The 10,449-nt window shown below is 38.3% G+C and overlaps 1 protein-coding gene across 1 annotated transcript in view; it reads left to right on the forward strand.

Annotated features, from left to right (window-relative positions):
* The window catches only part of LOC127411345 (thyroid transcription factor 1-like), a 1,530-nt gene extending 689 nt beyond the window's left edge, over positions 1–841 (forward strand). Inside the window, exon 2 of the mRNA XM_051646861.1 lies at positions 171–841. Coding sequence (XP_051502821.1) covers positions 171–841 — 671 coding nt within the window. The remainder of the gene's footprint in view (positions 1–170) is intronic.
* The last annotated feature ends 9,608 nt before the right edge of the window (positions 842–10,449 follow it).

Raw genomic sequence — 10,449 nt, forward strand, 5'->3', positions numbered from 1 at the left:
CATTCTTGTGCATGCGTAATTGTGCACAATCGCCATATTGGCTCATCTGGTTTTCTGGTAGAACTCATCGAATTTGTATTTTCTGTAACCATTACTAGTATTTAAATATTAGCAGTGTTTGTTTTGATATAGTGAAACAGCAAAGCTAAATAGCTTTCTACTCTTTGCAGTCTCTCGTTTCATGGGCTCCTCGTCCGGTATGAATATGGGCAGCATGAGCACTCTAAGTTCATTGGCGGATGTTGGTAAAGGGATGGGTCCGTTTACCAGCACACCTCGAAGGAAGAGACGAGTGCTCTTCTCCCAAGCACAGGTGTACGAGCTTGAGCGACGATTCAAGCAGCAGAAGTATCTCTCTGCGCCGGAGAGGGAGCATCTGGCCAGTATGATTCATTTGACTCCAACTCAAGTTAAAATATGGTTTCAAAACCACCGATATAAAATGAAAAGGCAGGCCAAGGACAAAGTGTCCCAGCAGCAACTGCAACAAGACAGTGGCTCCTGTCAGCAGCAGCAGTCTCCACGGCGGGTGGCTGTGCCAGTTTTGGTGAAAGACGGAAAGCCATGCCAAGGCAGCAGCCATACTCCCAACACTGGTGTACAAAACCACCATCACCAGGGGGGGAACGTCATGATTATGTCCAATAACAGTTCTTCAATGGGCCAGCATCAAAGTCAGCAGGTAGGCATTGCGGGAGAGTCTCCAGATCTGGGTCAACACGCTGCGAGCCCCCCATCTCTCCAAACCCAGGTACCCGGCCTGTCCCACCTGAACTCCTCCGGTTCCGAGTATGGAGCTGCCTTGCCCTGCTCCGCTCTGCTTTATGGCAGGACATGGTGACATCGGAACAGACAATAACACAATAATAACCCAGTAACAAAATAACACATGGATCCAGATAATCTGTATACTGTTGTGTACTGTATTCAAAAAGACGAGTGAAAGAGTTGTTGACCGTTCGAACAGTGGTTGCGCACTGAATGCATTTGTCTCCTTTTTGGACGGAGACGTGAAAAGGCTGCAAGCAACACGAGGATTGCCAAATGACAAAGGTATCAAATCTTTTATTATGAGGATGAGCGGCAAACCTCTTTAAGAAGATGGAATTATTTATATACACTATAAAAAAAAAAACATTTAAATCACAAATGTTCTGTGGTTCTTTTGGATTAAAAAAATGTCCCGTTCAACAATGAAGACGACACCCATATAGCAAACAGAATGTCCCTTTTGATTTTATTTGATTTTTTTTTTTTTTTATTTTTTATAGATTTCACTGTACTACATAGCTTGTATATTTCTGTAAAAGGTTTGGACTGAATACATAGCTTTTAGCGATATGTACATTGTACACAATTTTTAATCGATTTTAAGGGTCACGTTTTTCAGTTCCATTGTTATTTGTACGTTTCATTTTCTTGTAACTTATATAGATATTTGACTTAAGCGCAGTCATCCAAGCATATTAATAAATTATAATAATAACAACAATTTTAAGTATACGTGTATTTTAAATTTGGGTGTAAGAATCAATCGCTCTACGGTTCTATACTCTCAGAAAAAAGGTTCCAAACTGTACCTTTTCTGTCGCTGGGGTGGTACCCTCAATAAGGGGACATTTTTGTACCTCTAGTTAGAGTTTTCTATTCGTTTTGAGTGCATTATTGTACCTATAAGGAACAATTGTGTATCTTTAAGGCACATCTTTGTTTCCAGAGGAACACAATATACAAATGTACCTTAAAGATACACAGTAGTACTTTTAAGGTACACAATAGTTCCTTATAGGTACAATTACAGTATGTACCTAATACCAGTTAAAAACTAACTAAAATAACAAAATTGTTCACTATAGGGTACCACCCCAACTACAAAAAAGGTACAGTTTGGAACATTTTTTTCAGTAGCACTTGACCAATTTAACAGTTCTTAAAGTGAGAGTTTAAAAGCCAACAAACTTTTAAAAAAAAAAAAAAAAAAGAAGAAGAAGAAGAAGAAAAAGAAAAGAAAAGAAAAGAAAAATAATAAAAATAAAATAAACTTTGTAAACCTTCTCAATACTATTGTGGATGTTTTTTTTTTTTTTTTTTTTTTTTTTTTTTTATTATTATTTATTTATTTTTTATGTAATTGCACATTGCTTGCAATCGACCATTTCTGTGCTGGATATCACTTCAGTGTGACAGGTTTGCGGAGCAGGTTTTCAGAAGCTGAGGCCTCACTAAAAATAAACACACAGTATAAAATAACTAAAAGTATAAATAAAAGTATTTAAAAAAAACAGTGTGAAAAGTGCAAATAGTTAGCCTATGTAGTTTTCAGTGCTCAACACCTGGAGTCACACGATAGAAAATAGTGGGTTGGAAGATCTTTTTTGCGTTTTAACGGCGTCTAAACGTTTTAATAAATGATACACACACAGACGGATCCCTTTCCGTGCAAAGGAAAGCACATGCTTTGTGCGGGTGCAATTATTAAAAATATGATTATTGCTGTGCTCAATAATACTATTGACCATACAACAACTTAGATATTGCAATTAGTCAATATTGTATGCGTAATCTTGTATGATTTTCTCCTAAACCAAGGCTTTGCAGAGATTTCTTTTAGGAGCGTGTTCTTTGTCGGTGAGAGAATGAGTCAGTGTAGGTGAGGTCTCCTCTCCTTTAGAAAAACTCACATCAAACAAACGCTCCTAAAAGCTGACCTATCAATCACATCGCTGTGCAAACAACAGTATTCTCCGACATAACTTTGCAAGACGAAATAAACGCACTTATCAGAGCGCCGTCCATCAATACCGTGTTTGTGAAGATCAGAGGTAAAATCGAATGTCACCCCCGTGTTTACGTATTGATAAAGTTCGTAAACATCAGAGGGCGTGAGGTTAGATTGACTGCGTAGTCTGCTAGAATATTTGAAAGTGCGCATTGCGTATAAGGGAGAAGAAACATAGTCCAAAAAAAGCCATTTTACCATTTTAACAAATGTTGACAAAGAAAAAAAAACCTTTTGAGAGAAAAAAAGAAAATTAAATAGCATATAGAGCAAGTTCAAACAGCTGACTAACTTTCGCTTTTTCTTTCTTTCTTTTTATCCTAATTATTTCTCCCTTTATTGGTTTCTGAGCTAGGCTAGACCATTTGTGAGGAATATTTTGGAGCTCAGTTTCTCATACGTGATCGAATGGTATGACATGCAGTTTGTGCCCCTATTGCGTATGCAAATGATTATTGTTTATGTGATGGCAAACCATATATTTTACTTTTAATTTCAATTATAAAATGCACTAGTTTCAACTATGTTGTTGTTATATTTCGGATTTGATTCACTCCTTGATTAAAAAATTCAAACTATTGTTGCTGCTTTTATGAAATAATTAAATTCTCTTTTTCCAATTCCATGGTTATATTATAACTGGAAAACCAGTTCCTAAATATATTCTCAAAATTGAACAAAATAATATTCATTAGGAGAGGAATATCATTTGGGCTTTGGCTGTTTAAGTTCAGTCATTTTGTTGCCTCACTCCTCTAAACCGAGCAACAGCTTTTGGGTTGACGCACCAGTGCAAGAGTGTATTAATAGGTCTTTTAGTGGTTATGACCCTCGGTTATTTTAAGCAAAATTTTCAAATGGTGTACTTTTTAAAGGGACATTTTACACTCCCTCCCTACCACTGATGTGAAGCCAAAACTGGCTGACTGCGCAATGTTCATGAGACCGAAAACGTGGACTACTAGGCCATAAGGCTGAATGCTGGGGATGCCCCTGTTGCTATTCTCGCCCAAGTTCTTATACATCTTTAATCGCAAATAAAGCCCTCGGCATGTAGTAAACCCTCAACTGATGATGCCAGTAAGTGGGAAGTGTGGCACGCGTTTTGTGACTTACTGACTGTAATGGCGCTCTTCGTTTGACACACTCTCACGGCGAAATCGTCAGAATTCATACGAATTTTCTAAATTTGCCTAATTCGTATGATATCCTGCCACTGTTTCAAGATTGTAGCAACACAGTTTCAATGACACTGTATTTTATTTTATTTTATTTTAATTTTATTTTAATTTCACCCAACCTACTTAAAATGTGTATCGCGTATTATAAAAAGAAAAAGAAAAAAACATTTATTTTAATGGATAAATATTTGTTTCTCAATGTGCAACCATTTTTCAGGATATTACATAATTTTTCTAAAGCTTACTTGGCATTAATCGAAATTAAGCCTTAACGTAGGCTACGCCTACATGCTCCTATTATTTGTGTATGTCACCGCAATAATGGTCAACTGTATTTCGTGTATATTTGGCCATTAAATCGCAAAACTTGATAAACTGATTCATCCACATACAGAAAATAAAACATGTTCATTTTAAAGACAAGTTGGATTTTCTCTTTTATCTGTTGTGCAAATTCAATCATCTTCCACAGCAATCTACCGGCGCCGAAAGAGTCTATTCGATTTTTCTGGGATTCGTTTTGTTAGAGCTCCTCTGAAAGACTCCAGATTACATTAACATGTCTGAGGCTCGGTGTGTGGTCTTTGTATGGAGCTTGTCGCTGTTGAAAATCACTTGTTGGAAGCGTGTATGCTCTCATCACTCTCACTCAACACACGTTGGACAACTGCGGACTGTCCACGCGGCTTTTGGGTGCAAAGGTCCCAGTCGCCTCCCTGCAATTAGACCCTAATCTCAACGCAATCATATTAGAGTTAGGCTTTCTGGGGTTCGTTCCCTGTTTCACTCCACGGTACAGATCTGGGGAGAGAAAGCCAAAGGTTTGATTAACACTAACTACTTTTATTTTCTGTCTTATAGCCTAAGTATTGTTGAAATATTAAAAGGGTCTACCAACAAGATAAACCAGATAAAGTTTTGACTTATCTTTAATCTCAAAAGATTTGGCATAATTCATTCTATTCAGTTTAATTTATTTAAACGAAAAGCAGAAAGAATCTTGTTGTTCCAGTACAGCCCAAAGGTAAACGACTAATACGTGCGTTTTTACACTAACACCTAATAAAGGCTGCTTGCTTCCGAAGACATGACCACGTCAGTGTCAGTGAATTATTCCCAAGAGAGGATCTTTCATTCACGTGTAAATAAATATGTATTGATGTATGGTTATGCAATACCATCTGTTATTATGAGTGATTTACTTGTATGGGGTTTGAAAGACAGAATGCCAATTGCTCTGCTTTGGCGCTGTCCTGGGTGCTGAATCTCTTCTACCAGCATTGACTGAACTCAGAATATTTTAACTTTATTCATTACTAAACACCTCTGTTTTCAAGTCAAATGACTAGTTTATAATTTTAGATTATAATATCCAACTGACTTAATTTTAAAATCCACATTCAGAAACAATATCCGACGATAGCGGTCCAATACGTCAAAAGAGCATAGAGGGCACTGCTTACTGGTGCACTGAATCACTACATTATTTAATAACAATTAGAATGAAGAAAGCATCTGATATAATTATAAAGAATAGGACATTTCTCCACGAATAGAAAAATATTTTAGGTGTAAACTCCTGTACCGCGTTTCATTTAAATGCAGCTAATTTCCCACAGAACCTCTTTTGGGGGTTGTAAAAGCAACAAAAAGAAAGGAAGATGAACGTCTCAGCTTCATCTGAGTAAGCATTCCACAATGTGCATGACAAATGGTACAATTACACGGTAACTGCAATCACCTCCTTTAGTAAACCTTATTGTCAACTATAGCAAAGAGATCTTTAATTGTCCAGCATTTATCTGCTTCTTGAGGCCATTGTACTGTGCACGCAAACGAGGGTCATTTGCAAGGGGAAATACTTAGCATGCAGCGCGGAACACAAGATGCTGTAATACTTGACCTTTCAGTGTAATTGTGTCACCAGTGAAATGCAGCGCATTCAGCCCTATCTGAATGGAGCCTTTCCCCTCCATTGAACAAAAAACATTGCATTTTCATACCTTTCCATTTCTATACTGTTTTTGGTTTTGTTTCCCCTTGGAGAAAAGTAGTTTTTGAATGTCCACGGCTTTACTGTAATAGATAACACACTCTCACAGCGAAATCGTCAAGATTGGTACGACTTTTCTAAATTTGGCTAATTCATATGATATCGTGCGACTGCACTCGTTTGAATTCCTACAGCTTTCACTACAGCCAGTGACGTTGCTGGACATGTTTCCATCTAATATGTAAGGTCATTAATATTAATAAGCATGTCCTTAACACCTAGTGCGCCAAACTCACCCTTACTTCCACATTACACATTCGGGAATTTGCACATGATGAAGTCATGCCAGTTTATGTGAACAAAATCGTGCGAGATCATACGAAATAGCCAACTCATACATTATGTAGGAATTTTCATGAGATGGGGTTACACATTACACATCTGGGAATTTGCAACTGATGATGTCTAGGAGTGTATGCGAACAAAATCGTGCGAGATCATACGAAATAGCCAACTCAGTACGTTATGTACGAATTTTCATGAGATTGGGTTACTCCTGAAATTAAAATGGCCTGATTTACACAAGGCAAATTATTATGACTTGCAGAAATGTTCAGTCTTCAATGTGCCTATAGGAAAATGCATAATTTCGTGTTAAATACGGAAAGAAATTAAAGTGATTTTTACGCATATTGCAATGATAAATCACCCTGGTAGCTCAGATTCTTGATGACAAGTTTGGGGAGACTATATTGCAACTCTTTATTCTAATTGCCTTTCTAATAAAAATCACAATTGTTTAAAAAATCGCCTGAAACAATGTTAACATTTATTTTTGCTGGTGGAATATCTTTTGTATATGCCAGGCGATATGAGAACCAATCTTCCACTGTAATACACCTCATTGCTTATCCATAATGATCTGGCATATGATATATAAGACTTGCACTGCTGTTACACAATTTTGTCTGTGAACTTTCTGCATGTGCGTGGAGAAGAAAGAGAGAGATGTCGTTAGTTTTCTCAAATTAAAAGCGACTTCGAAGATTGTATGATTTCTAGTTCTGAAATGTCAGAATGGCTCGTGCGACAGCGCGCGGTCATGACTCAATAAGGAAATTCCGAGCAGGCAAGAGGCGCTCCAGCGCAGTCTTGTACTGCACCAGCGGGAGTCCTTTGATGATCAGTGAACCATCACTAACCGCGTTAACACTTCCTCCCCTGCTAAATAACATGCAATCACCTCACCCAGTGCTATTTTGATCAACTTTTTGCCACTTAAACACTATCTGATTACTTAACCTTGTTAAAAAAAAAAAAAAAAAAAAAAAAAATCAATGCTTAACACAATGGACCTAAACTAGTCTCACCAGCCGTTCTCTTAAGGCCGAACAACGGGTTTGCCGATCTATCAATGTAGCTAAATGTAAACGAGGTGCACAGCACCAGTCGAAATGGTTAATTCGATATTTGTTATCTTAATATCACCCTAATGAGTTTACGCATTTGGATAGCAAAACCCGTATAAACGCATATGTAGATGTTCAGGAAACTTGGGGTCTTGGGGTTGTGGAGTCTTAAGCATAAACATTATTCTTCTGACCTCTATAAAAAATAAATAATGCTTTTTATTTTATTTTTGTTCTGCTCTTTCATCTAGTCTACTGCACGAAACACCCTTTTCTATGAAAGCGAGACTAGACAGTAGACAGAGGTGCACTTTAATGCCGTTTTAGCTAATAAATGAGTGGCATTCATGATCAATACATTTTCTATAAATTGTTTCCATTTGGTCCCACGCCACGGCTTGTATGTTCAATCATTGCATAAAACCAATCAGCACATTTGTCTCATTACAAAAACGTCAATATGACGTCTACAAGCAAGTGCATAAACTATTAAAACACCTTGTTCCGGGAAATCCAATACGCCAATGATCAGACTTCTGAGTGATTACACTAAAAGGAAACATTGTAATATCTCTAACCAATGCACGCGCTTAGTGAAATCAGTAGGTCTAAATGCGGCCCACCTTAGAGTCTGAGACACATATAATTAGTAGGCCAAAACTGTACAGAATTGGCCTATACAGGAGTGTGGTGCCTTAAACATTAAGACCTGTTGAGATGATGGCTTCTTTCTGTAGAACCGGAAGGAGGGATGCTATTTGCCCCTTTATAAAAATTTGTCATTAGTAAGAATTCATGTCACACAAAGGGACGGCAGTCAAAAATTGCCCCACCACTGTTCAGTAATTATATAGTTTGCCCAGGCTGCGGGCTGTCATGCGTCGAGGCAGGTGGCAAGTCCATCATGCAAATGGCTTGGCGGTGCCGCCATAATTAGCAGCTCGAGTCGCCCAAATTAACAATTAGCTAACATGCAATTCTCTCTGTGCGCGCAGCGGCTCACCGTGTGTGACCATTATACTACGCAGCCAATTGCACGTATGGCGTATCATTTATCATTTGTATGCTCCTTTTACAATTCTGTGACCATAAAAATCAGGGTAAACGTTTGTAACCATTTGAATTTCTGTGACCGGTTGTACGGCTTCCTGGCTTAGTTATGCACATTTGAAATGACATCTGTTTTACAAGTCTAAAAGACGCACAAGTCAAGTCTGATGATCCGACCTCCCAGTTTAGTAGCCTAATGTTGGGCATGAACTACTAAATGGAGATCAGTTTACTTGTAGCCTATATAGCGCCAATGACAACAAATTGGATAAAATGCATAGTGGATAAAAATAAAATAAAAATAAATATAATAATAATAATAATAATAATAGACATGTCTGTGGCGGTTACGGCCCTGGTGTGAGTGTGTGTGTGAGAGAGAGAGTGTGTGTGTGTGTGTCCAGGTATTCCCTAGGCTGTGGGGACCAAATGTCCTTGTGGAAATGTCCCCACAAGGATAGTAAAACCTGACATTTTTGACGTTGTGGGGACAATCAGTCGGTCCCCATGAGGATAACAGCTTATAAATCATACTAAATGATGTTTTTGGAAAATGTAAAAAATGCAGAAAGTTTTCTGTGAGGGTTAGGTTTAGGGGTAGGGTTTGGGGATAGAATATAAAGTTTGTACAGTATAAAAACCATTATGTCTATGGAGAGTCCTCATAAAACATGAAAACCCAACATTACACTGTTAAGTGGAAATTAACATTAAGATTAGTACATGCTGTAAACGTATTGTTCATTGTTAGTTCTTGTTAACTCATGTTAACAAATGGAACCTTATAGTAAAGCGTTACCAAATATAGCTAATTAATAATACAATTATCAGTAAAGTGAATTTTCCTTGAAAAATAAGTAGTAAGAATAATCATCATTCACCTGGGTCTTTTATGACCCCACATATGCATTTTATGAGGGAGAAGAAGCATATGCATTCTGGGGTTGATCTCAGTTTTAGTTTAGACCCTGTATTACCAGCCTGAGTGCCCCAAGTGATCGTGTCAGGTTGTTGGCTAAAATGGATGACGGGTGGGCCCATGATGCGCAGCATTTAAAAGTTACCCAGATCTAAGAGGTGCTGCTTTTTTAACCCCTCCAGTGATCTCCTTGCACCCGGCAGACTAAACGCCACCCCTGCAGATAGCCCAAACACAGCCCACCCACCTACTAATTATCCCGTGCTGCCCTCCGACATGACACGGGAACAAAGTAGGCGTTAAGCCACATTAGAGCCGGGATGGGAGTCATCAGTAACCCGTTATCAGTTAATGAAGGGAAACACATGCGGGGCGATACACAGTAGCCGATCAATAGCGCGCTCGGACAATGAACGACTGCTCACAAAAAAGAGAAATGCAAATCAATTAGAAACCTTGTTTGCTTCGGATCCGCTCAGTCTATTCCCAGCAATTAGATGTTCATTAAAGCTAATTTAACCGGGATGCTGTCGCAGGGACAACAACAGTTGTTTGTTGCTCCATCGTTTTCAAAGGCAGAGAATGACAGCGTAATGCATTATATAGCTTAATGGCGACCGTCCACAGGGAGATTTCCACCATTATGTGGCTTGTTAATTTTAGACGATTTAAGCAACAAAGCAACCGAGCTGTTGACGCGAATGCATAATTTTTGGACGGAATAAAATGCATACCAATGAGTAGGCTAAAATGTCAAGGATCGTCTTATGATCATGTTATGAGTTTAATTTTTTTTATCAATATCTCTGATCACAAGCTTTTCGCCTTTAACCTGAAATAACCCACATTTTAGGTTCAGCTTTTATGTTTCTTTCTTAATCACACTGCTGGTATGGTATATCCACCCATGGCACCAAACCACAGCTTGAATATGTAACCAAAACAAGACATGGAAAGGGCTCCCTGATTAGCTAATGAAGTTCGTCTGCCCCTCAAGACAACAAACACTTCAGACACCTTCAGATACACCAGTTTGACAATGAACACGTGTAAGTTTGAATCAGCTCTTTCATATTTTAAAATCTTTGCCAAATCGGCTGCCGATTGAGTCATTTTGA

Source organism: Myxocyprinus asiaticus, chromosome 20 (genome assembly GCF_019703515.2).
Source record: "Myxocyprinus asiaticus isolate MX2 ecotype Aquarium Trade chromosome 20, UBuf_Myxa_2, whole genome shotgun sequence".
NCBI lineage: Eukaryota > Metazoa > Chordata > Actinopteri > Cypriniformes > Catostomidae > Myxocyprinus > Myxocyprinus asiaticus.